This window comes from Columba livia, chromosome 2, assembly GCF_036013475.1.
Source record: "Columba livia isolate bColLiv1 breed racing homer chromosome 2, bColLiv1.pat.W.v2, whole genome shotgun sequence".
NCBI lineage: Eukaryota > Metazoa > Chordata > Aves > Columbiformes > Columbidae > Columba > Columba livia.
Genome location: NC_088603.1, coordinates 1187148 through 1215050, shown reverse-complemented (window position 1 = coordinate 1215050; position 27903 = coordinate 1187148). Strand labels below are relative to the sequence as shown.

The following is a 27903-nucleotide window of genomic DNA, read 5'->3' as shown; positions in this document are numbered from 1 at the left end:
TCAGAAATAGATAAGAACATAGAATGATCAGTCAAGGACTAGGGAAGTAAATTAAAATAAAAATCAATAAAATAAAAATCAATGTAAAGCAAAAAATGCTGAGCAGGTGAACTGAAGATCTACGCTGCCTGAATTCTCTTCCTCGTTCTGGAACCCTGGAAACTGCAAGAAGTCAGCTCAGAAAATGGCCAAGATGCAGCACACGCAGGGACCAGAGCCAAGCAAAGGCCATTCCTCCCGGCTCTCAGCTTCGTTTATGAGAAAAACACCAAAAGTCTAAGTCTTCCCCCAGTTCCCAATGACTTCCTTACCAGTTGTAGTCGAACCAAGATGCATAGCTGGGAATAATGATGTGGTTGGTTTGCTCCGTGACGTTATCTTCGCCAGGATCGATCGACCGGCTCTGATCGCCTTTGTTCGGATCTTCATCTTCCTGTATCACGGAGGAAATAAAACCATCAACAGGTGGCAAGAGACACACCCGACAACTCCCAACAAGCACAAAGGTGCCTGAAAACAAGCCCCTGCCAATCTGGGCAGAATAAAGTTCTCTTGACGCAATTTCTAGTCAGCAGGGAAAAGCTCAGGGACCACAAAGTGTGTCATCTGTGTTGATAAAATATTAAAGCACAAGGCCAGTAACAAATTGTTACAGAATCTCGAATCTCAAGGACATACTTGGCAGCACAGTCAGATCGCGCTTTGTGTCCTGGTTATAAAATTAAGCGTGGTCTAACAACAGGAGAAAACACTGCTTTTCGATTCTGGAGTATTCTACAAAGCCGTGTAACGAATACAGCGCAAATCGGGCACTTCCTAAGCTGTGAGCTCAGCTCCTGCTGCCATCTCCACTTACTGACACAACACCAACTTCTAATATAGCCTAAGACGGGTTGTATTTTTTGCGACTCTTCCCCCGTTAAACTTTTCACTCCTCAGAAGAGGATTAAAGGAAATCAGACTCATTACTCCTGGTTTACTGGGAAACACTTGTCAGCAGTAGTAGTTTCAAAACTGCCTCTCATTACCCTCGATTTTTGCTTGGATAAAATCACTTTGATCTGTTTTAAAGCTGGTATCAGCTATGTCTCTCTTGTGAAGAAGAGATACCAAGTTCAGCCTGGAACGCTGCACATCCCGGGATTTGCTTCACTCGGAGGGTGAGCAGACCCACGAGTTTGCCTGTACAGGGCTGTGAAGACACCTTCCCAAGCAGAGGACGAGTCTTTGGTCACTCGCTATTGCTTCCCAACACAAGCCTCCTGGGAATTTCAGGTGTTCTGCAGCTTGGGGTGTTCAGCGGGGGAAGAGAAGCTCCGGGGAGACCTTAGTGCGGACTTAAAAGGGGCCCATGAGAAAGATGGGACAGACTTTGAGCAGGGCCTGTTGTGACAGGACAAGGGTGATGGTTTAAACTGAAGGAGGGAGATTCAGGCCGGACATGAGGAAGGAATTGTTGCCTCTGAAGGAAGGTCCCGCCAACCCGAACCACACTGCGATTCTATGAACCTGAGTTTCCACCCAACTTAGCAAGAAACAGCCACTGTTACCTTGCCTCCAGTTGCCACTGTCTCCTCATCCTGTTCATCTGAAAGGTAAAAACATTGAAAAATTACACTGATAATTGAGAATTACACTAATAAAAAGCATCGGATTGCTCAGAAGCCCTTCTAACAATGCAACAGTTAACCGTAAAGAATATTTCATTTGTTTTGGAAGGCAAGTGAGGAGGAAAGCAGAGTGGAGCACCCATCTGGAAGGCAAAGTCAGCCCTGTGCAGGCACTGCGCTAGCCCAGGGAACCCAGGAGAACCCAGAGGAAGGATCATTAGTTTTCCACAATAAGGAACCCATATCTAATTACCGCCTTTCCCAGCGCCCTAGATGTAGCCTTGTCTAATAGAACACGGGACAGTGGGTCGTATCTCTTATGCCAAAGGCTTGGCAAAGCTTGGTGAGCATGGGATTCACCTGCACGCCCAGCCAAGGCAAAATTCTGCCAAGATAGAACTTATATGTCATATTAAAAAAAAAATAGATGCCTGCGAGGGAACAGCCAATATATTTAAACTGAAATACATATGAAAACTGAATTAATTCAAAAAAGAAGTAGATTTTAAAACAGAGAGGTTTAAAAAGCTTTATTCTGTTGGCCTGTGAGCAAGACTTGGCTGTTAAACTCGGGCAGGGGGAGCTGGAGGGTGTTTGCTTTACCGAGGTCTGCGACCGTTCCTCCTTTCACGGGTGTGTTTTCACTGTCTTTCTTGGGGTTCACTGCAAGAGCAAGCAAGATCGAAACTCCGATGAGTAACGCCAGACGAGATACAATTATCACAGTCCCGCGTGCTTTTCCTATCTTATCCATCAACGCTTTTGTCGTTGTGGTTCAGCAGAGTTCATGTGTGCGGTCTGAGCACAACAGAGCATTTGTTTGAAGTCTCTGCAGCTCCAGACCTGAACACAAAGCAGCTTCTGTCCACACAGTCCTTGGACCAAGCACTGGGCTTTTTCCTCCACCTGTACAACACGTACGATTCTTCCACGCAAGTTCAAACCAGGTGAAAACCACACGGTGTGACACCCACAATGGTTTGGTGTCAAGGACTTAATGGAAGGAATCCCTTTCCCTATTTATCTTTACTTAACAGGTGTTGCACAGATCAACGCTCTTCCGTAAAGGATTAAGAACATGTTTATCACGTTGTTAAGAGTTTCACTCAATTAATGTGCTTATCTTGGCTACCTGGCATACAATTATTTGCCTCCAGAAAACTCCATCCCTCCAAACACGAACTCTGTCTAAGGGCAGAGAACAGTCCTGAAACAGATGAAACTTCACATTTAAGTGGATTTAACAAATGTATTTCAAAAATCCCAAAGAAGGTAAATCTGCCACCCTTCTCAGCTGTCATATTCCTGCCCAGACAAATTGAGATGAGTACACACCCCTGACCCTATGGCCACAAAATATTTCCCAGATTCGACAAAAAAATTACATGTGTATTTTTTTCGATGCAGTTTAAGCAATTGCTTTAATATCTAAAGAATGCAATGCATGCATATTTTACCATTTTTGGGAAGTACCACTTCTTCTATATTAGGTACCGGGGTGGGATCCTCCATGTCCTTTGTCAGATCCTCTTGCTCATCCTCTTCTTTCTGGCCTCTCCTTTTCCCATACAAGGCTGCTTGTCTGGAACAGATCACACACAAAGTCTCTGCCAGCTGCAACCATCAGATGTTCTCATCTTGACGTTATTCTTCAGATACCAGGATTAAAGGAACTGGTTACAACACTTCTGAAACCATGAGTGCTGTAGGAAGTGGTGCTGCTGGAGTTAAGGATAAATATGTTCTGTGTATTACTAAGATGAAATAAGTTTAAAACAAAAAGCCTTTTCCACCGTTTCAAGACTGGAGAGTGGCACTGGGTATAAACGTCGATTCCAGCCCGGAGCCGCCTGGCACGCTGGCAGCACAGCGCAGCGGGAGACGCGAGGAGCCGTGATTCACCACCCTCTGTCCTTCTGAAAGCTGCAACAGGGCATCTGCTGCACGGAAAAGGCAACGGAGCATTTCAAGGCACGGTGCCCGACTTAAGGAAAAAGGCTGTTAGGGATGATGGATCCTGTGTGCCGAGGAACAAAGGCACAGTCACCCACACCGCTCCTTACAGCGCCCAACTCAGGCTTCACGTTTGGAACGAACCGGTAATTCAGATTATCAGCTAATGCTTTCTCACCTCAGATGAGAAGTTTCCAGTTTTGTCTTATTAGAGCCCAACAGGTCAATTAAACAAGACCTGAATTCTTAGTTTCAAAGTGTCCCCCTTTATATCCAACATAAACACCCATAAATAAGCTTTTATTTGGATATAACATTGGCCTTTTTTTCTTCTTGAGCTCAAACTAGTGTTGGAAAAATCTCAAAGGTGCATTTGGGAAACAGCCTTCAAAACACCCAGCAGTAATTAATTGCAGTAATTTATGGGGCTATGCTTCAAAAGGTGCACATGTACTACACGACTGCACTAACAGAACTGCTCTGAGTTACTTCAGAAGCGGCCGAGCAACTTTCCATCTGAGAAGCTCTGCTCTCGATGCACAATGACGCCCGTCCCTGCACAGAAACGCGGCAGCTCGCGCCGGGTTCTCCTCCGCCTGCAGGTGACGTGGCTGCAGGGTACATACATCACATCTACTGCATGTCTATTGTACAGATAATTACTCTACTGTAATTGAAGGTCAGACAAGTGAGAGATGACAGAGTTTCCCATGAGAAAATTCCCACCAAATTCTCCAAACTCACCCCTTCTTCCCCGTCTTCTTTCTGGACTCCACAGGAGTCGGGGGTGGAGAAGGAGAATGTTTTCTCTTCCTTGTGCTCGCTGCTGCTTTCCTGTCCCTCCTCTCCGGACTACGTACAGGCTGGGAGAGAACGGAGGAGTTAACTCAGCCCAAATGCGACAGTTATTGACAGGTGTCAGGCTACGCTACTCCTTAACACATCCCACAGCAGGGAATCTAAAAGCAATAATAACGCAACAACGCGCTCTGCATCCAGCTTCAATTTGTCAATGTGAAAACCCCTACGTTTTCTCCAGCCACCCTCCGGATGCCGCAACGGCTTTTGTGCGGAAGAACCGTGCTCTGAAAACACAGCACGAGCCAAACGCCGGTGCGACTCGTTCCATATCCTCCATCCATCAGTGGAGAGTTCCTAGCGAGCAGCCCCAAGGGCAAATGGACGTGTTTCAGAGTCCTGACTCGCTCCCCACACTGGGAGGGATCCAAAAATGAGTATTTTGGTACAGAGACTTTGGGAATGAAATATTAACTGATGGTGTTCAGCACACCCAAGGCTTCGGTTATGAGCAAGAAGAGTGGGTCCCGTCTTGCACCATCCTCAGGGAGCGGGGATAATAAAAATCAAAGGGTGCACTTACACTTGGGGATAAAGGACATCTATCAGGGAAAAAAGTTACAATGAGCTGTGCTATCGGATGCACCTCCAACTGTTTAATTGCCTTAATTTTAGCAACTTCAAGTGCAAAAAATTTGACTTATGCAGAGATCAAGTGTATTAGTGTATCAACAGGGCAGCCACCAAGCGGAGGAGCACCCACCTCTTCGTTTTTCATGGAGATCCTCTGTCGGAAACTCACTGACTTCCTGTTCTCGTCTACCTCGTAATCCTCCTCATTCATCCACTCATTGAACACGTCTGTGTCCAAGATCCACTTGGCGTGAACCTGAAGGACAGAAGGATACATCGATGTGCTGCTGCTTTCTGAAAAATAACTGTGTTAAAAGCGCACTTTGGATGCTGAAAACCACCATCAAGATCTAAATATACAGAGCACCTTAGGAGACCTGGCACAAAGGCCAAACAATTAAGAGCTTCCCACATCTTGCAAAGAAAAGATTGACCATCTTGACTTCAAATAAAGTTCTGCTTTACGCAGCTGAAAAAGAGTTCTTGAGCATTAGCATGATTTATACACAAAATAATGCGTTCCAGTTATTTACAGGTAACTACGTGGAATGAGTTGTGTTTCAACAGGCATCAAGTTATTTTCTGACCTGAGCTGCTTGGATCAACAGCGTACACACACACATTGCATGTGATGGATAAAGTCCAAGAAAAGGACAATAAAGCAGTATTCAATACGCTCTGATTGTAACTGCTCTGTGTTGTTTGCTTGCAATGAGCTAAATCAGAAAGGCAAATCATTCCCGTAGAGAAAGAATTATGTAGACAACCTAAATACGGCTGCTGATGGTGGACTGAGCGCTCACACATTCAACAGATTGAAAAGTGATGACTTTTTGCATCAAGACATCAGTTGAGAGCAGCGTTCCCATTAAACGCAGCCTCTCCATGAAGAAAGACAAGGCAAGGCCTTCAAGGATTCCTTACGCAGCTCCTGGTTTTCTCGGGCACTTTCACATTGGCTCTAACTCTGGGGACAGTTGTAATAGTAAAGCTGCCATTACAATAACTCAAAGAGCAACATTTCACCGGCACCAGAAACGTCAAAAATTCACACTTGTTCTCCTAAAGAAGCTTCTTCATTGCCATGTTATCTAACGCTCAATATTTTTGGCTATTTCCATATTCTAGGAAAAGATGAACGGTCCCCACACCAAATATGTTTCCAGCCCTGTAATATATGTGTAGTGACCTCGTTTCTGACCTGATAGTTCTTTTCTTTAAGAATACTCTTCCAAAAACCTCAAAGATAGGTTTTTTTCCCCAGTTCCTCTCCTCAAACACCATATGATGCCGTTATGCATTTAATGAGTCGTCAGGTTTCATCCCAGAGCCGGAATGGAACAACTTCAACATAAAACACCTCAAGTCCCCCCAAATAAACACGGTTGTCCCGGCACTATCAGGGGTGCATCGCTCTGTCCTTCTACACTCACTAATGAAGTATTTTTTCAACGACGCTGCTCCCCAGACCAACGCAATGCTTCACACATTTTCATTACAGCTCCAGAAATATCCCTCTGCTTTTCCATACGTATGGAAATACAGCCCCTGCTCCGCAGCAGCACGGTGACGGATCTATTCAGCAGCACCTGAGCGTGAGCTACACCGATACAGGAACTCTGGGAGGCTGTTTAAGAGACACTCACCTTCCACGGCTTTTCGGGAATGGGAGGATCCTCAATTTCAGCATCTACTTCATTGGCGTGAACCCAAGTGTCATAGCTGTGGAGTTGGAGAAAACAGAATGGGTCCCCACCAAGTTCACCCACCAAGATCAGCGGCAGGAATATCTGTTCAGCAGTTCTGATATGCGCGAGTCATATTGTTGGGGCAGAATAACGAGTGTTCTCCACGCAATGAGAAGTTAAGGGAACAATCCCTGGTTGCTGCAGGAGTAGGACACACTGAAAAGGGGTCCAGGGCACCCAAGTTTTAACTTTGTGAATGTAAAGGCCATGTCGGTGCAGCCAGCTCCAGCTCAGAATTGCAAATGCGCTCTCTAGATTCAGGGGTATCAATGCAGTTTCTGAGTCACCTACTCAAACCCTGGCATTAAGCTAATTAACTTGTTTCTGCTCTTATGAGTTCAAAGCAAGAGATACTGGATTCCTAGAAGAAAGGAATACCCATCCTCTCCTACAATCCCACTGCTGGAGAATCCGTTTCCTATTTGCATTCGCTTTTCCACATGCTATTCCCTCAAAAGCCTGTTTACAAATACAGAGAAACTGCACCCACAGCAAAAGCCAAAATACTTTGTAATCAACATCGGGCACGTACTGGACAACTGGGGTAAGTCATATGCAAGAGATGTGCACAGAGCGTTCCTCATGCTTATATGGTGTTTATAAGCACATGTGCACACCCCCAGAGTCAACACAAACTTGAGTATTTAAGGTTTCTTCATCTGTATGAAGAAAGGAACTGAAGTGTGATTGTTTGTTGCTCTCCTCACTGAAATATGAATATGGTCTGCGTGCACAGCAGAGCAGTCGCTGGGTTATCCATCCGCTGGGTTTTCCACAACCTGCACTGAGCAACCAGTGATTACAAATCCATTTCCGTACACATGGTGTCTTTTAACATCTCCAAACAACGCAGCTTTCTCAAAACCGCACTTGGAGCCAGCTGCACTTGCCTGAAGCCAGCTCATGGGGTGCAAGCTGTGTTCTTAGCTGAATAAAGCTCAACTGGGGGACTGGAAGTCCTCTCTCTTTGCTTTAAAGTCTTACAAAGGTTAAGGAAAGGCTCACTTGGCCCTTTGGAATCAGGTTCAAGCTGCAGCCTCAGCAGCCGCTCTGCAGAAAGCAGATCCCTTCTCCAGCCTGACCCACCTGCCTGGATCTCAACAGGTACGTGCGCCCCAGCCTTCAACCACGCATTCATTCTTTCCAACTCTCGGACGGTGAGGAGAAACAGCGGCAATACTAAATGACTGAGTGGCTACACTGCGTAAGGGAATTACTGTTTGTTTTGTAATATAAACAGTGACGTGTGACCATTCAATATCAAAACCACAGGAATACGGTGCCGTATATTTAGGTTACGTTGTTAGAACAGCCAGCACGAGGCGTGATATTCTACAGAACAAGAGCCAAGCACAGAGGAGTCCCCGTGCGGGTTCAGGGCTGGCAACCCCAGAGCAACGCTACCAGGAGAGGCAGGACCCGGCGAGCTAACGGAGCCGCTTTTGAGGACACGGATTTTCCTAATTGCAAGTTTTAATCAACGCTCTTCCTTCGACAAACTGAAGATTTGGGGTGTGCTTTACCTGTCTGGAAAAAAGCCCCAGTGTACCAGCACCTGCTTGTCTTTTTTCATCACAGGTCTCAACCATTCATCTGCAAAGGGAAAAGAGATTTAGCATCAGGTTCAGGCTGTCAAGCACATTAAACACTATCTTGCTTTTCCACAGGTGTAGTAAAGTTATTGCGAGAATCTCTGACAGAAATCTGCCATGGGGAATCATAGAACCCTTTTGGTCGGATACAACGTTTAAGATCGAGTCCAACCATAACCCACCCCGGCACTGCCCCGTGTCCTGGGAACCTCAGCTCGTCTGTCCAGCCCTCCAGGGACGGCGACTTTCGACAGAATACAGTTTTGAAGGCAAATGTCAGGGCAGTGAAGCAGATTTTAATAAAACACTTGCAAGAGTCTAAGAAAGCTTGGATTTCCACCTTCTCCTTTCACAGCGGTGCTAATAAGGACTTTGCGTTAATACAGACCCACTGAGCAACACCAATAGTTTGCCGATTTTGCGAGAAGGTAAATACTCCAAGCGGTGCTTTAAAGCTTTTTTCTTCTAACCTGCACACCTGACACAACGTCATAACCCACCCAAATACTGAGAACACGACCCAGAGCACGATTAAAAGGAACCCCTGGGATGTGAAGTGATGCTGCTAGAGTCCATGGCTGTTTGCTGCCCTTAGCGCAATGAGGGTTATGAGAGCTCCGGTAGCACATCCGCGTGTTCACCGACTACGGGACAGACAACCCTACAACCTCAACCCTGTTCTAGAACGTGAAGCGGTGAAGAATCACGACAAGCCTGTGGCTGGGCATGACATGAGAGCAGAACAGAGCACAGAGCAGCACCGGAGCACAACCCAGCCCCAGGGGCCCCGCACAGCGGTGAACACTTCCCTCTAGCGGCCAGCGGATACCAGCACGTATCCAAACCCACCGCATTTATGTCAGTGAAGTTCAGACTTGACAGCAACGATCCACTAGACCATTATACATAGTTAAGATGAAAACAATTCCAAGCGATTTCTTGCTATTTGGTGAAGGATGCAGCTGTTAAATTGCTTTTGTGCCTCCGTACAGGGGCAGAATGCATTACAATAAAGCAAAGAATCTCCATTTATCAGGTCTACTTGTTATTTATGCAATGCTATGTGTCAGCATTCCCAGCTTAACAGAGAACACGGCAGAGAGTTTTCCGATTCTCACATACTTCAGCATCTGTGCTAACCTTACCCAAGCTATCTGAGACAAACAAAATGAATACTTGCATCCAGCAAAAAATATTATCTCAATTTCCAACGCAAACCAAGAGTAGTCAGTGTTACATATCTTGAGTGGAAAAGGTTGCATCAATTAACAATGTGATTGTTACACCCAGCGCTCAGAAGCTGGACACACAACGACTTCATTTGGAGTCGTTAATCCTGGAACTACTTTTGCAGCGGCTCTCAGGAGCACGTCAGGAACGTTCTGTGACTGTGCGGAAGCTCCTGTAAGTGCTGACAGAATTTAGTTACGAGACTATTTCCACTTAAAAGTGTCAAGCAACTTTACCATCATCTGTTGAGGTAGGACTTGGATAAACGTGGTGGGTGGCCTTGGACTTCTCCTCAGTCACTGTTCCCTGTGGGAGAGGGGGGAGAAGAGAGGAAAGCACATGAGAAACCCTCAACGCATCTCCCAAAACGTCTCAGTCGCTTCTCTTTACGCACATCTCAGGCAGCCTAGAAACACTCAGGGCTAACCTCGACAGGAGTACAAAGCGTCAGAAAACGGCAATTCCCTTAAGAGACTGCTGCCACACTCCTTTGTCACCCCCATCTCTTTGCACCTCAGATCCTTCCTCCTCCTACTTCTGGTGAACTATCAGTTCATACACACCTACCGGCCAATGTTTTATAAGAAAGCATCTGTAACGTTTTTCGCTAAGTACACATTTGGATCCAAAGCGATCTTACATAAAATGTAATATTTAGAGATCAAGTCTATGAGAAACTTCAGTAGAAATGGCTGCCTTGAACAAACCATCCTTGCTATCCACGAAAGGCTGTATATCAAGAGACAGAATCAACACCCATTCTTTCAATAAAACCCTCCTAAACCATAGAACAAAGGGAATAAATTAGAAGCAGCAACAGTAACATGATGCAATTGTTTGTGAAACACTCAAACACCAGCGCGCTGCTGCTTCTCGGTGGTTCAGGACAATGTGTTCTTGATGTGTGAGAAGTAACAGATATTTCTCCTCACGTAGATGTCACAAGCAGTGGTGCCTAAAGTAATTATTCTACCTTCGAATAAAGACCATGATTATATATTTATTGGAACTACATCGTCATGCAAAAGAAAACCTACTATATAATTAGATATCTGTTAAATAAGTACCGAACGCTGCCCTGTCCTTCCCCCACGTGCGGCAGACGCCTCTGGTCCCTGTGCACGAGGAGTCACTGCCCAGGACGGCAGAAATTCAGTCTGCAGACTGGTATGTTTTGGAACATGTTTGGAACTGCATGAAAACGTTATTCAACATTTACCTTCCATAAATAACTGACAGATTTATTTAAAGGACTTCAGGCATATGGGATAGGCTGCAGCCAACACTACGCAAACAACTTATTTAGAAGCGTCCAAAGGAGGCCCATTAAATGCATGAAGATGGGCTGTGGTACAGCAGCGATGTCCGGAGAGCACTGCGACACCAGGGGCCAAGGGCGAGAGCTCCTACCCCAACAAGCGCTCACGATCTGGGCAAAGGGGGAAGAGCTGCTTTGAGCAGCAAAAAGCAAGCTGGGAAGTGAGAAGAATTTAAAAGCGTTCAAAGAGAACGATCCCTAATGCGAATGAAGAAGCTGCTCAGCACTTAAAGAACAACAATGAAAATTCTCCCTCTGTTCCCCGTGAGCCAACGAGGCTCTTACAGATATTTAGTCTGAGCTTTGTGAAGCAGCTCAGCGAGCTTCATCTGTTTCCTGAGGAGCTTTAAGAAACCCAATACACAAGAGATGGAGAGGAGGTCTCCCTGGGATGCCACCTCCACTGGAAACAAAGGGATGGATAAATAGACACTAAAACAGCCTCTGAAAGGTGTCAACAGCTTGTAAGGTTTATTTCCTGCCTCTGCTGAGCTGAACGGGACTGGAAGCTACAGACAGAACATGAGGGAAGAGTTATCGACCCCCAAAGCACCTCCTGGAGCAGATCAATGCTAAATCTCACGCATTACCTACTTTCAAGTCCCTACATTATTATTCTGGCTCTTCCCAGAGGAATCCTCAACATTTATCAAGAAAATCAGGAAGAGTTCGACTACTGGAAAGAAACAACTTCAGCTTCAGAGCAGAGAGAACACGCACGGCAGGGACGGGGCTTGTCTGCAGGGCAGCGGTGACGCCAGCGCCGCGCTGGACAGGACACGCAGCTGCTGTGCAGGGGCGCCAGGACGCGGCAGCGCCGGGCGGAGGGAGCTACGGGGACCGGGATGGGGAGACCACCACCGGTTTAAAAATATACAATTAAAGCAGCAAGAGTAGATAGCAATGCAAATAAAAGATGAGAATTCAGAGGTGGGGCAAAGGAATGAAGCCCAAAAAGCAGAATTATGGACAACTTCTGTTTTCAGTTCTTCATGTCCCCTTAGAAACAAAGTCCCCTAAACCATTTCTGGTACAGCGTGCTCCGAGTGCACTGCGGGATTCCCTCCTGAAAGGAAAACTGAATCCTCAGCTCCAACTGAAGCAACAGCAAGCATCCCGAATCAGCTGAGTAACGAAGAGCAGCTTGTGGAACATGACACAACTGAAGCTGAGACGACCGTTCGTAATCACAACACACGAAATACATTTAATCCGCAAAAGAAACAGTTTATTTTGGCTACGGCCGCAAATTCTTCTAACGTGAAAGGCTATCAGAGCATCAAGAGCTCACATTCCAGGGTACTTCTCTCAAGATGAGTGAAGAGAGTGTTTCTATTTTTAAGAGCTGAAGCTATTCATCCTGTTCGGTTCAGCATTTAGCATATTAAATTACGGTGGCAAACACGCTGACCACCTACCAAGCAAGAGACCGTTGCTGCTTGTGCTCTGCTCAGCACAAGCGAGAAACAAAGTAAAACAAGGCAAAAAAGGCAGCAATCATGTCAAAATTAAAGCTTCCTTAACGCCGCCTCTGCAATCTAGAACAGCTGTGTTACATTCGACCTTCTTCTGTCTCCTGCTTGATGTGATGGCACTGCACAAACTCCTGCTCTTCAGTGACCTGCTGCCGCCGCCTTGTCAAACCCAATCCAGATGTAGCCGACATGCTCAAGTCGGGCAATTCCACCTCATCTCCCAGCTGCCAAAACATTCGGTGTAAGATGTGCTACTCAAGAGTTACCTGGTGACGTTTGACGATATCTTTCAATTTATTAGCCAACTTGAGCTCTATATCTGGAATGAGGTAGATGGTCGGTCTGCTCAGACAGTTGTTCTGGTGGAGAGAATAACAAGTTAAATAAGAAACTACTCAGCCACATATGACGTAAATCAGAACATTCCTATTAAGATCACCAACGCTTGAAAAAGCCCCAAAGGAACACAGGTCAGCTTGTGACAGGGCGCGGGAACTAGCGCCACATCCATTTTATTCCGTGTTTTAACACGTATTCTATCAGGCACTGAAACCACCATATAACTGCAATAGTTTTTTAGAAGAGTATCATTTATCTTTGTCATCCCTCCTATTTCCATTTTTCACAAGCACCTGAAAGTTTCATCTTGACTATATGACACACTGAGCGTGGGTTTAGAGTTTGAAAAACCATGTTCTGGTATTCACACATGGCAGTTAAAATCCCAATCAACTTCAAATTAGATCCCACAGAGCTGGTATCTGCTCTCTCCTGGTAATAACTTGTTTGATAAAGCCTGTGAGAGTGTCTAAAACAGACCCTAAAATGTACAGCTGAGGTGCATATAAAGCCATTGAATCGTTTGTGAACGGGTTTCTTGCCTGCACTAGTGTTTTCTCGATGTTCATGAACATCTCCACGTTGCGATCCATTCGGGATGGATTCTGCAGGTCAAACCTCCGCCTGGCAAGGAAAACAATTCACAAATATTAGATTCAACTCTCCTCCTTCGGTAAAGAATCTTTCACATTCCGCATCAAAAACCGCACGGCACGGCAGCTCCCTCAGAACACTTGAAGCGCAATCACCAACATTGCTGCTCCACTTGTCAGCCCTCGCGAGCAAGAAAAATCACAGTGAACTGCAGGAACAACACGCAACTGATTTGTGAAATGTTTCAGAAAAATGAAGCTTGACGCTGTCCAGCAAGAGCCCGGAGCAGGGCTGCGCGCCCCACTGCAACTACAGCCGCACCATCCAACGCTCACGATGGATCTCAACAGCTAGATGAGAAAACTAATGAGCAAGCTCTCACGTTCCTCTTACTTGTAGTTGCACCATCCGCCAGCCCCGGATTCTAACCCAGGAAAACCACAGCGATTCGTTTGCCTGGGATTTTTCAAGCTATTTCTCACCCCCCCCAGCACACACGCAGCCCATCAGCCGGGTCAGCATTCTGTTAGTCTTATTGGACTCCGGTACTTTAAAGTTTGCTGCTTCATTGACCAGGTCATCAAAATTCTTGAGATGCTGATGCAGATTTAAGTGTCTATCAGAAACAGGGGTGGGTAACACAAAATTGGGGACTTTCTCCAGGGAAGAACCACAAGAGCCCCCAAAGGCATCTTGCTGCATCCACCTGGACCATGGCCATGTTTGCAAGTCCGGGATAATGGGACCAAGTGAAGGATTTGAAGGGTGACTAGCCGACCCTCTGGGCTGGCCCGGAACGATCCGGCCTTTCCAAAGCACAATAAAATGTTCAGGCAATCAGGCTGTTGACTCTCAGGTGGAACAGACTATCTGGGGCGCTTCTGTACCTCCCAAGGTTTGGAAAAAGCCGTTGCTCGAGTCTGAAAATGCTCTTAACTGGGGTAAAAAAGCGGCACCCTGGGCATGTAATGCAGGGGAAAAGCCACGCACGTCATTGCCGTGCAGTGACTGAGACTCTTTAACACCCCAAATTAATATACACCAATTTACTCCTGTGCCCGCATCTAATGACAGTTTCTTGTAAACACCTGCTGGTTTCCAGTAACACACCCACTGTTAAAGTCTATAAACATACAATGAGGGTGCAAACCGCAGCAAGACTGATTTTAGGCACAAACCCCCGCCAGCCAAGGCCGGCAGCACATCAATATTGCAGCGCTCGGTTAAACAAAGACACTGGAGCTCAGCCCAACACATTTTAATTCACTTGAAGCATTTTCAGAACAAAGTTGCCCACGCAGGTGTGAATATGCAGCAATATTCCCTATCGGTGAATGACAGTGTCTATCCCAAAGCAGCATTACACACTCTTCCCTTTACACTAACTACCTGGCAAACGACTTAAAGATAATACCCTGGAATATTCATTAGAATTTCCTTTTTCAAATAAATGTATGACCTTTTCAAACAGCATTGCCAATGTCAAAGTTTACACGGACTTCAGAAGTAGGGCCAGTCATGGAGAAGTCTGTCAGTTCACTTCAGAAACTATTTTATGCCTATCATAGGATTTTTAGAGCCAAGATCAATCCACTGCTCCAGTATTCCCCACTGACAGCTTCACAGTCCGTATACAAACCAGATGCTGCTCGAGTGTAATAGTTTAAAGCCCCAAAAACCACAACCAAACCCATTTTCCTGGACACCTCTTGAAGTCTTCAGTACCCATGAAACAGACACTTCACTCATTTACATTTGCTTGCCTAAAATCTGCACGACACAGTCATTTAATGCTTCCCCCCCAATTTTTGCCTCCTGTTGAAACCCATACTTTAAGAGAAGCACGTCGATATATTAAGAATAGCACTTTTTTTTTTAGTTGCCCATTTAAATACAATAGGAGCCCTAATTCTTCCTGCCCCTGGTTCAATGACACCCTGTGCCAGGTTTTAGCCAACAGCTACTGGAACTGCAGAGACAGACAAGGTATGTCCGGCTGCACTGGGTAAGTGCCTTTTTCAGACATACCTATTATGACGAGGAAAGGTACTTCTCCTATAAGACAGATCATTCACAAACAGGTTAAGCAAGAGCGACAATGCATACCATTAAAAAAAATTAAAATAAAAAATCAATCACATTTCAGGCAAAAGAGCACATATTATTTGGTTGAGTGAGTGGAGGACACATTCCAAGCTCTACGTCTGATCCTCAGAGTTAAATTCAAGGATTACGTCCCTCTACGTCCCACATGCACAAGCACGAGGCACTACCCGCTACTCCTGAGCGATCGGCAAGAGGCTGAGAGGAGAGGAGGCGAAAACGCACCCGAGCTTTGCTGGGATGTTTCAAAGACCGAAAACCGGACTTGTTAGGGAAAATTAAATCAGAATGTTTCAATATTCATCAAGTAGGAGCCGCTTAAGTCCTTTATCTTAAGGCAAAGAGGTGGCAGGACACCCCTGAAAGATAGGGAACGTGTATCGTGTCCGAGGTGCCGGCAATATCGGAGTAGGAAAAACCCTGACGGCAGCTTATTCCTACAACCAACCGGACTAAAGCCATTTCATTTTTGCCTTTTAATTTGCTTTTGGGGATACTAAACACGGGCAATTCCAGGAATGCTGTCATCAGACCAGCAATTATTGCCATTCATGTACGAGAACAATCTCTGCTTGCTTTTATCTATCTCGGATTTTCTCCAGTGTTCTCAAACATTGGCGCCACTGCTGGCTGGCAAGAGGGTTACAACTCAGGAAAAGGCACGTTCAAACACCACCGGGATGTGCCACAAACAGTTGTAATACTACTGTCAATAGCTACTAATGACTTACACTCCCCATTTATGGAGGTCGATCAGTGATGGAAAACCGAGCATTTATCTGTATCTATGAAACACCTTCATGTTTTCCCAATTACAACCCTATATAATAACCAAGATTTACATTTTACAGACGGGAAACGGTGATTCTATTGGGTAATCATACAGCAAATAAATGGCAAAAAAAGCCTCAAGCTTGTCACTAACTCACCACCTTTAGGCTCAAGGCCTTAAACTTGTGCAATTTTAAATTTAGAAGTGTGGGGGTGTATCTTAAAAAAGCCACCGTCAGCAAAACAGGCAAAAACGTCCTCTTCCCATCTCCAGCCCCCTTGCCTGCCCCATTCTCCAGACAGCATTAAACTGAGTAGTCTGCATAGGCGTTTGGTGTGCTCAAATACATGCAAAAGGTGTGGAAATCAGAAATAGAAACTTACCAGCCCTGTTCATTCTTATATTTGTAAGCAGCACCAAGAATGTGACATAATGTACCTCCAGCTTTGAAATCCATGAAGCACTTTGCCTAGAAGCCAAAAGAAAAGTGAGAACACAGTGACATTGACTTTTATGCCATTACTTTAACGAATATATACTTGTTAGCTGAGCTTTAGACATCTAACTGATCAAATGCATAGTTTAATTTTTGGATTGATCACTTTTGGAGTTTGACGTTCTTCTTTAAGGATGTTTTGAGAAGATAAAGTTCATTTGGTTCAAGTAAAATGTGTCATGTCTGCAAGCAGAACTCTGGTCCTTGCTTAGCTGAGCTGCTTGCAAAAATCCCTTGCATGGCTGTAAAACAGCAATACAAACTACGCTTCAAACACCCGTTTCACAGTAAATTAAACCAGAAATTGCAGCGGTCAGTTAAGAAGCTCTTCATCTGTATTAAGTGGACTAAAAGAATCAGAACTGAACATCTAAAACCCGAGTTCCATATTCCACATTCACGTCCCTCCTCCACCACCACAGGAAGTTTTGGTCGAGGTCTGAAAAGGTCACCATGCAGATCCGCCCGAAAACACTAAATCCAGCTCCTTTCTCCACTCTGCCTTCTAGCAGAGTCCAGCTCGGTCACATATTCGGAACCACGGTCTCCGACTTCAAGAACTGGAATGCAAAGCACCAGGAGACTCAAAAGTTCCACCAGGTCCCCCAAGTCCCTTCTCTGACAGGGTCCTACAAAGCCAGGTTGGACTCTGGCTACCAGCAGCTTTCTTGGCCGCTTTAAGATTCAGCTGGACAGGGCTGGGCCAGCTTGTCTAGGCCGGGCTTGTGCCAGGAAAGGCTGGACCAGATGGTCCTTGAGGTCCCTTAAACCTGGGATTCTGTGGTTCTGCTGCAAAAGCGCAAAGTGGGAGACACCGCACAGGCACAAGGGCCTTCCTGGCAGTTCTTCCACACTGGGAACGCTTCTGATCTGCCTTACTTTTAGACCAGAACAGGTCGTTTTCTCTACAGTTAATTACATTACACCTCAGGGGTATTTGCTAACACAGACAATCTTGGCTCTAGAGCTGCTGGTGGAAAGCAAAGCAGTTCTGTGATACCAAGCAGCCCGGTGTCCAAGAACAACATCGAAAAGCTCCTTGAGCAGCATTCCAGAGGAACAGAACCGCGCTGCCCGACCATCTGCTCCCAGCCCCACCGCACCCCGAAACAAACAGAGCTCGGAGCTGCCACGCGGTACCTGCATGAACTTCAGCGCTATGCTTAGCAAACTGACGTCCTCTACGGATGGAACAGTCCCCGAGCAGAAGTCTGAACTACAACAAAGCGTTTTAACACGCTGAATTATTTTATTGCCATACAAACACGCACGCAAACGCTAGCTGCCGAAAAAGAAATACATCTCAACGTGAAGCCAGAAGACCCGCTGTAAAGGATATTTTTGCAGCAATATGCAAGCTGCTGTTCCATATCTTCAGCTGTCCTACGTACGTATGGTGTTCCAGAACAGACCTTTCCCTTTGTGCTGATGTGCTGGACATCTCAGCGGAACGAAATCACGGCAGCGACGCCCGTCTCGTCTGCATTTTGGGAAAACTGTGAGTCCCGCTGTTGTAGCCAACGTCCCCTTCCCAAGGTCAGCGGCTGCTGCGGCTTCGCCCTCGTCCACCGGCAGCTCACCTTCGACCTTGCAAAGCCAAGGCCAGGCGGTTCTGCATTATTGGGACAGTTTGGGAAGGGCTCAGGGACCCGAAGTCCCCGGCAGCACCAGGGACCGCAGCCACAACAGCAAGTTCAGGCTTTACTACCACACACAAGAAGTGCAGCCGATATTTAACCGTGAAAAACAAATCTCTTTCACAGACATAAATCACTTTTTAAAAGTGTCAGTGGACTCCAGCAAGATTCACTTATTACACTGTGGTTGTTGCTACCAGCACGAAAGGCAATTGCTTTAACAATTACGCACTGCAATAGTTCTGCAGAAGACATGCTGCTGTCGATAAACTAGATTCCCTTCAACATTTTTACCCCAAATCCACCATAACAAGGCAATTAGGATCAACTGGCTTTACCATGTGTCATCTTAAGAGCTAGTAACCCATGTAGCCTTTATTTGAAACAGGCAAAACTGCCTTTAAGAGACTTAATCAGCTTTTTTTTCTTTTTTGAGCATCAGTAGGATTAGACAACATGTATTTAAATGCAATAACGAGAAGACATGCACTCTGACTCAGTGTCAAGCTGTGCAAGTCCTTCATTTCCTCTAGATCTGTTCACAGACCCTGTGCTGTACAGCATCCTTGCCAAGAACAGGAGCTTCAGCCCAGAATTAACAACCCTCTCTCAAACACCAGCTCTGTTTCACCCACCCAACGCATTAAGTAAAATGCTTGGGCTTTATTGCAAACAGATGTAGCCTGCAGTGACGCAGAAGCTGCCCAGGCCAGGGAGGTTCACCTCAAATACTGACGGAAGAGACGAGATTCTCTTTGCCACCGACTGCTCCAGCGCTGCAGATGACAGAATCACTTCAATTGGAAGAGACCCCAAGCATCATCGAGTCCAACCATACCCAAACCTAACTCCTGCACTAACCCACGGCCCTGAGAACCTCGTCTGAATGCCTTTTAAACCCTCCAGATGCTCCAGAGCATGAGGTACACTGCATAATCCTCAGAATAAATGTAAAGGCTCTGACGTGAACTGGAAGGACGACCTTGGTTTGACACGTTCTCAACAGTAGGTTTTAGTGAGGGTACTTGTGAGCAGCAGCCCAACCAAGGACTCCTGCAGGCAACGGGAGCTACACAGCACGCACGACCTCCTCCGCCTCTCCAGCTTCAGATCCTCCCTTGCCAGGAACACGGTGATGCTCAGCGCTCACTAAGGTAACTGCAAACCTTCAACCTCTTTCAGCTGCCCTCAGGAAGCCTGCACCAGCTTTTCAACAGGTCTGGAGATGAGCAGTGGCACCTGAGACATCCCTTCGCACCACGGCTCTTCCCGCCTCACACCCAGTCCTGGAAAACCAGAGCGCTGTGCACGTCTCAGCGTGCTACGGTAGGATAACGAAGCCTCCTGAGCAGCCTGAACCTTGAATTAATGTCTAAAAAAGAGAAGCTAACCTCCTCTTCAGAGCGCACGTTGCATTTTGTCATTAAAACAATACGAAAGAAGATGCACTGATGAGTTCTCTTCCGTCGGAAGTAATTAAGGGACCCAACTGCTGTAAACTCAATTTGATCAGATTAGACCTTTGGAACAGCAAAATAGTTAAACACGGGAACAACGTATTTACAATAGCGCTGAGATCTTTATGAGCCATTTTTAAGATAAGACAAATTGATTTAAGACTCGAGAACACTCAAATGGTTTATCAGCTTGTTGAATACGGGTCCGGTTTTATTGTCTACACCGCCACATGAAAATAAAGCACCGCAATGTTCATCTCTGTCCCTAAAGCTTTTCATCGTCACAGAGACACCAGGCAATCAGAATGGAACAGATAACGAGCTCCGTCCTAATGGCATCTTGTGCTGCTTCCTTGTGCGTTCCTAAGGACCAAGAGATTCACCCAACAAGCTGGAAAATCCATCTTCTGGAAAAAACACGCATGGATTCACACTCCTCACAAAAGCAAAACATATAGGAAAAGAAATCACCGTAAAATAATGAAAAATATTATTCTGTAAGTGGTGGACCAAAGAAGTGAGGAGAGCTTTGACTAGTTTTCAGAACAGCTTGAGCTTATGACATTGTAATCAGTTCTAAATATTTCCAGCTTCTAATGTATATCTAAATAGGAGCCGAGATTACATGGTCTCAGGTTCCCAGTAAACATTCTGTGGTCAAGATATGGAAAGACCTTCCTGCTGGTGTCCACAACGCTTATGTACGCACTTAAAACAGTTGTCTTGGCCCACAAAACCCTAAACTGGCCAACGAGGATACTGCTGCTGACCATGCGCCAGGCCTGAACTTTAAATACGGTCCTTAACAAGCGGCTATTGTTTGTACATACCAATATTGTCAGTGACTGGAAAACTCTCCTGTGCTCATCAGGTAATTAAGGAACACGGTAAAGCCGTTTTTCAGAGCTGGCAGCGTGACAAGTTTAAAGTTTAATCAACAGAAATACCCAGTGGGAACTTGTTATTCATTCAGGTTCGGAAGCAGCAGTCCCAACAGCTTTGACTTCAAATTTACAAGTTTACATAGAATTTTACCAGAAATCAAAACTTTTCCACAGTATTCAGGAAACCACTTCCCAATGTATAGAAAAGAAGATTTATTGCATTGAAAATCTGCTTTTAAGGAGGAGTGTGCTATTCCAGCCCGCCCAGAGGATGCGGCAACAGAAGCTTCAGACTAAGCGCAATGTTCCATTAACCCGGGAGCACGTCGGCAGCACAGACACCGGCGCAGAACAGAACAAACTGCTGAAATAGCCGCGCGTTACCCCAAATACTCACAGGCAGCTTTGTGAAGGCAGGATTGGTGACGTGTTTCCCAAAGGCATCTTCCTGGAACTGCAGGAGCTGCACCACCAGCCCGGCCAGCGCTTTGTTGGTAGGAGCGTCTGCCTGGACGTACTGCAGGACAAAACACACACGGTCACTTGGGACGGGGGAGAATTCAACATGAAGACAGGTTCACTGATTCCCCAGACGACTTCCTCGGCCGTAGAGCGCAGTTTGAAGGTTTACGGATCCCTGAGTGCTGGGGGAGCGTGTGCACAGGAGGAGCACCAAGGACAAACACTTTTCAAGCTTTACTCTTCAAATACGGCACGAATCTGTGAATCATCATCAGTTCAGCGCGGCCGCCGGTGTTGTACAGATAGGGATTAATGACTCCAATCTGATTTGTGGCTCCTAATAAAGGAACGGACTAATTCTGGCCCACATGCACCCAAAGCTTTCTACAGCAACATTACAAACTCCTTCTGTAATCAACTACTACACGTTAATCCCAAGAGCATCCATTTGGTGTTACACAGAATGTCACGTACAAAGAGAGAAAACGATCCTTTGTGACAATCTACACATTGTGATACTTCTAATAAAATGCATAGATGTAAAAGGGGAAATCACAGCAGGGAATATAAAACCACTGGCATGGCTGTCGGGTTTTCAGTATTCCTTATATCGCGATATTCACTCGCTGCTTGTAACCTCCTCACCGTGCCAGGAGGCTTCTAAGAGCAGGACAAACAGTACTCGTACTCACTCATGTGAAATATGGAGTAATATTGGTCACTTGCCTGGGGAACACTATGAACACAAGGCCTTTGCTCTTCCCTCACATTCTTCTAAAGCCCCTTAAAAATGTTTTTGACAGCCAGAACCCTCAAAAGTTTAAAGCAGGGATGTTAACCAGCAGTCAAATTGAGAAAAGCGCATTAAAACGATGCACAACAACCACATTTAGAATGTATTCTGATCCAAAATGACAAATTGCAACAATGCAAAACCCAATTCCTTTTGCACCAACCCACTATACAGCAAAAGCCGCTACAGAGGCGCTTTTCCGTGCCGATTTTATGCGACAATGTACGAGCTGGAGACGCCAGGTGCTTCAGCCTCGCCAAGAAGCAGCTCTAACAGCCTGTGCTGCTGTTAGAAACCAGCTGATAAAGACTTTGGGGCTCTTTAAAGCCCCTAAACCTTTGTGCTCCCCTCAGCCAGCAGCTCTTCCCTGCCTGTTTTGGGGCAGACGCTCCGTGTGCTGCAGCTGAGCTCCCGGAGCGCTTCAACCAACATTGCATTGGAATTCCCGTTCCCGGGCGGGACGGAGAACACGTCCCGCTCGGTGCCCGTTAATCCCCAGTCTTCGCTTAAAAACCCATCCCAGGCCGCGCATCAGCTCGGCCAGGGGGAAAACTCCCCAGCAAGGAAATACTTAAACCCCCACCACTAAATAAGCCAAAAACCTTTTTATCAGCATCCTAAGGGCTGCTAAACCCAGCAGGATGATAACCAAAGCACAGACAGTGCTGTGTATTTTAATATCTGGTCATAAAATATTCATCTCCTATTACTTTTTGTGTAGTTTAAAAAGAAGCGGCTGTCACACCCGGCACGTGCACAGATGCAGCGTGTCAGCTCATCGCCCTAAAGCTCCCATCGCTTTGCACATTCAACCTTTGCATGACCATCTGACCGTAAATAAAACTGAGCTTTTAGTTCAGCTGGGCCAGTTCTAACGCAACCAAACGAGTGCCAGGTACAGGCGCAGCCAAGCCAGGTGTCTGCTAAACCGCAGACGTGGGATCTGCACAAAGGGAGAGCACATCAGGTGCCAGGCTTCGTATTAAATAATCCTGTTTCTATCACCAAAACGGCTTTGGTCTTGCACACATCCACAGGCCACACATGTTAAACATGTTCAAAAAGTGAAGCCACCGGCTGCACCTGAAGCCCAGCTATTTAAGCGCCTTCATTCCAGCAACACTGCAAAGAGAAAACCCTCACAACCGCTGTAACTCATTTAATGGAGAAAAACCCCCGCACTGCTACTTTTGTACGGGTTTAAAATCTTGAAGCTTTTTTGCACCACATTTAACACAATATTGAAAATGAATAAAGCGCCAAAAAACGCATAAAGCGCAACAGGGCAGCAAGCACTGATAGCTCCTACCAACCATGAATAAAAGTATAAACCAGTTCTGTACTTATCATCATTTAAAACCAATGAAAAAACAACCACCAGTCCCCAAACGTGGAGTCTCACTGAGGCACCGCTCAACCCACACAGCCACAGGTTCTGCAGCTTCTACTTTGAGTATCTCGTAAACCACGGGAAGATAATTGATGGAAAAGAGCGCAGAAAAGCAGCTTATTCGCCACCCTCGGCCAACAAACCCAGACAATTCAAATCAATAAGGAAAGAGTCAAATGAGGGTTTTCTACCAGTGTTTCTTTGTCACTCGTAAGCAAGAGTCACCAAGACTTGGAGCAGCCACAACCACAACCTCGGCCAAAACCTCAACCCAGAGGAGATCGGATCCTTCTGGTGATTTACGGTACTTTTTTCAAATGTTTTCCTTCGGGGAAAAAAAAATACATGAGAATAAGCCTTGGAAAGTGTATTCTTAGACACACAAGACTTTTCAGGCGCTTATTCCTTTTCTTTCAGATCCTGTTTTTAGCTCTTGCCAGAGGCACAGACTGCTAGAAGCTATTGGAAACCAAGACACCAGGAACCCTCGATTCTATTTAGCTCTGTCATTACCTCGCAATTTTTCATAGAGGAAACTCGTTACTTTGCCCGAGGTTCCCCCTAAACAATGACGGAAAGAAAAACCCTTCAAAAGGAAACACCAAAGGCTCCTCTCGTACATTTACAGACACTACCCAGCAACAGCAGCGGATCTTTAAAGCAGCACAATGAGTGCGATGATTTCCTGATGGATCCGCGGGGACCACAGAGGCACAACATACCTGCGAGGAAACGATTCTGCAGCAAGGAAAGCTTTTCAAGAGCAAATGCCAGCAGGCAGAAGCGATGCCCTGTTCTAGACACACACTTTGATGCCCTGTTCCAGACACACACTTGGGCATGAGAGGGTTTTTGTTCAAGCGCCTCGTTGACAGAGCAAAGATTGTTCCAACGTTTCCACGTGGATCACAAATACAAACCCAGCCGTACCCTGCAGCAGCAAACATGCACAGGCAGAACTCAAAGAATGCAAGAATAAGAGGGTGACCACTGACAGGAGCAACCGCTGCCCTTCGCCAGCAAGATTTGCCATTGCAGCTGCGCTGGAAAACCTTTGTCACAGGGACAGATTTGTACACCCGGTTTGATGTGGTTACTGACCTCAAATAACCACATTACAGCTCTGTGTTGCAGCCCTGATGCACAAAATCCTTTCCTTCCCCCCAAACAAAGAACACTTCAGCTCAGATCACTAAAGAACAGGGAAAGGAAAACCAACGGTGAGATACTCGGATTTCGGTTTATAAGCCCGGTTCCTTTTTTAAAGGCAAGAACACAAAAGGGCTGCAAACACAGAGAAAATCCTCCCTCGGCTTAAATCACAGCGTCACTGCAGAAATACTCGGCAGTTTAGCAGACAGAAGTCAGCGCCAGCCAAAGACACCACCGCTCCTCTAATTCGGCTCCTGGTGAGCGAGCAGGTGTCTCCAAACAGGCGTTTTCAGGCACAACAACCGTTCCATCCCAGCTGCCAAGAAAACACTCGTCCTTCCTCGCTGTCAGGCCGGGGCTTATTAATAGAAGGTACAAAGGGATCCCACGCTGCTGCCCAGCGTCACCTCCTGCAGGAAAAGACGAGCCCCACCGGCAACTGCACCGCGCCCCGTTAATAGCGAAAGAACACTTATTTTTTACACTTGATAGCAGTGGAAGTGAGTCCCAGCTACTCCAAAAACCCACCCAGACTTCCAAGGGATGATACCTCCCAAAACTCCGCAGTTCACACAAACAGCCCACGTCTTCTCCTCTAACTCACCCTTTAAGCAAACGCTCCATTTGTTCTTTAAAAAGCAAAACACTCTCCTCCTTGCGCCCCCAATAAATCAGTTGTCCAGTGTCCTGCCTCAGGGGTGAAGCTTTGGGAGCCCCCGAGCAGCTTGAACTCCCCCACACCAATATACTGAACTGGACACGATGAGCGCTGGAACAGTGCTTAGGGCCTCAAGGGCAGTTTGTGCGTCCTTCACAATACACATACAAAACAAACCGCCACACGAGCTTAGGAAGGTGTTTTAAATACAATAAACAACTCTGCTTCATGCCGAGACATTATAACATGAGTAATTTGTTGCTTAATGCCAAAGGAACTATCTGAACAACACAATATTAGATATCACTGAGCATTAATACACTAAAAAGCGAATTGTCCGGCTTACTTTTGAGCTATAGATTTCTACTGGCAGTGGACACCTTGACGCCACTGGTTACATAAAAATAAGCAGCAGGAGGAAGTTTGGGATGAATTACTTTGTTCTCTGTCATGGTATCTGCTGTCACTAACAGCCCCCCAGCGTTTGTCCTGTCCCTACGGGCACCTTTTGGAGCACAAAGCGGGCAAAAGCCAGCGGTAATCACCACCTACAGCCACGTACCTACAGCAAAGCTGCCCCCGAATTACAGGAAACAGAATCAACAGCGAGGTATCCACTGCGCTAAGAAAAATAACGTAAGATGAACCAGAGTCATGTATTGCACGTCAGAAAGGAATTAACGCCTCCCTTTAGAGCATTAAGGACACATCTTTAAACACGAGCAGTAAGTTCCCAAAACAAAAATAATTTACAGAAGTATTTTATACAGCAGCATTTTGAAATCCGCTTGGTCACGATTTTTTTCTTAACCCAATGCTAATTACCCTCCAGAGTTTCAGAAATAAATAGAGCTATCTAATCTTTATAACCAGTAACACCGATAAGTGTAAACCAATTACAATAAAGGAGTTTTGCTTTGGTGCACAGAAGGAAAGCTCCCACTCCTGAGCAAGATAAGGGGTGAGAACCAGCTCGCGTGGGGTCACGATTCGCACCGGCACGGGACAAGAACTGTTAGTATTTTTAACAAGGCGACTTGCTCTGCTGCAAAACAGCAGGTTCCAAGTTAACACAAAACTTATTGTGTTTTTGGAGGTATTTGGGTATGGAAATGAAAGAACGATCCTGCCCAGAAGCTGAGAAACACGATGAAAACAAAGAAAAAGTGAAGTATATACTTTGAGGTTGGAACTTCCTTATCGACATAAATAGCTCAAGCTGCCGCCTCCCGGGTTGGCGGTGCTGGAAGCAGCGATGTGGAAGGACCGGTTAAACACAGCGGGAACACGTGTGGAGCACATCACAAACCATTTCAGGGCAATAACACAAATAATCCCGTTGCAGCGCCCATGGAGTGACGGGAAAACCTGTGCGTGGGTTACCGACACCAAATGTGGTGCAGAATGGCCGGGCGGACGGTCAATCCGTGGTAAATACCAAGACTAAGGCACCTTGAGGTTGTCCAGCATATCCCCGTGAGACGGCTCTGCCCCAGCTAATGCTACAAACTGCCTAGACAAACAGATTTGTCTTCTGGAAAGTTCACGTCAAGTAATTTCTCAAGGCTTAGATATTCACTGAATCCCAGAATTTCAGGGATGGAAGGGACCCGGAAAGCTCATCCAGTGCAATCCCCCATGGAGCAGGAACACCCAGATGAGGTTACACAGGAAGGTGTCCAGGCGGGTTGGAATGTCTGCACAGAAGGAGACTCCACAACCCCCTGGGCAGCCTGGGCCAGGCTCTGCCACCCTCACCCCAAACAAGTTGCTTCTCATCTTTCAGTGGAACCTCCTGTGTCCCAGTTTGCACCCATTGCCCCTTGTCCTGTCCCTGGTTGTCACCAGAAGAGCCTGGCTCCATCCTCCTGACACTCCCCCTTCCATATTGATCCCCAGCAATGAGTCCCCCCTCAGTCTCCTCTTGTCCAGCTCCAGAGCCCCAGCTCCCTCAGCCTTTCCTCATAACAGCCACTAAAAGAAACTTATAAAACCATCCAAGAGAGAAAAGAACGCAAAGAAACGGAGAACACGAGCAGCTACGGGGAAGAGAAACAGTGCAATATGTGAGAAGTTGAATAAGTACAAACACCACACGCGGGGTCAGCAGCGGCTCCCCGGGGGCCCCAGCAGCGGCTCCCGCCGCTGCTGGGGCCCCCGGGGAGCCGCTGCTGACAAAGGGCCCGTTAAACCCCCGCCCGCCCGCCCCCCGGGGCCTCCCCGTCCTTCCCGCCCCGCCGGGCCGCACCTTCTTGTAGTGCTTCCCCAGCCAGACGCGGACCGAGTCGAGCTGCGACACGGTGTCCGGGCTCTCCCAAAACTTCCCGCTGGGGCCTCCGTCCTTCCGCCGAGCCACGGAGAGCGCCGCCAGGCCGGGCCCGCCGCTCACCGCCACGGCGGCCCCAGGCCCCGTCCCGCCGGCCGCCGCCACCGCCGCCGCCATTGTTACCCTCACCGAGCGCCGCCGCCGCGGCCCTGCGCCTCCCACCCGCCTCACGCCGCGCATGCGTCGAGCGCCGGAGGCGCCGCCCCCGCGGGCATCGCTCGGGAACGCGCTCCCCCACGCAAGCCGCCGCCGTTTTGTCCCGCCCCGGTGCGATCGCGCTCCCGTTCCCCCTCGGTGCAGCGAAACCCCTTCAAACCCCCCGGGCCGCCCTCAGCGCCCCGCCGCCCCCCCCCACACGCGGCCTCGCCGCCATTCCGGCGCATGCGCGGGCGGACCTGGCTGCGCGCTTTCTGCGCATGCGCTGAGCGGCCGGGCGCGCTCCCGCCGCTCAAACCGGGTCCGGTGCCCGCGGTGCGGGTGCGG

At 47.0% G+C, this 27903-nt stretch overlaps 1 protein-coding gene across 3 annotated transcripts in view; it reads right to left on the bottom strand.

The window, feature by feature from the left end:
- SMARCC1 (SWI/SNF related, matrix associated, actin dependent regulator of chromatin subfamily c member 1) overlaps positions 1-27709 on the bottom strand; it is a 76805-nt gene extending 49096 nt beyond the window's left edge. The window contains exons 1-15 of one of the 3 annotated variants that reach the window (XM_065054910.1): positions 27343-27709; positions 21037-21156; positions 16549-16634; positions 15319-15345; positions 13239-13320; positions 12624-12716; positions 9801-9870; positions 8266-8335; positions 6641-6716; positions 5125-5250; positions 4308-4426; positions 3068-3192; positions 2214-2273; positions 1551-1588; positions 312-433 (exon numbers count right to left, since the gene is read on the bottom strand). In XM_065054910.1, the coding sequence (XP_064910982.1) occupies positions 312-433; positions 1551-1588; positions 2214-2273; positions 3068-3192; positions 4308-4426; positions 5125-5250; positions 6641-6716; positions 8266-8335; positions 9801-9870; positions 12624-12716; positions 13239-13320; positions 15319-15345; positions 16549-16634; positions 21037-21156; positions 27343-27600 (1472 nt within the window). In that variant the 5' untranslated portion in view covers positions 27601-27709. The remainder of the gene's footprint in view (positions 1-311; positions 434-1550; positions 1589-2213; positions 2274-3067; positions 3193-4307; positions 4427-5124; positions 5251-6640; positions 6717-8265; positions 8336-9800; positions 9871-12623; positions 12717-13238; positions 13321-15318; positions 15346-16548; positions 16635-21036; positions 21157-27342) is intronic. The other 2 variants (XM_065054909.1, XM_065054911.1) reach the window with 2 other exon arrangements.
- Between the last annotated feature and the right edge of the window lie 194 nt (positions 27710-27903).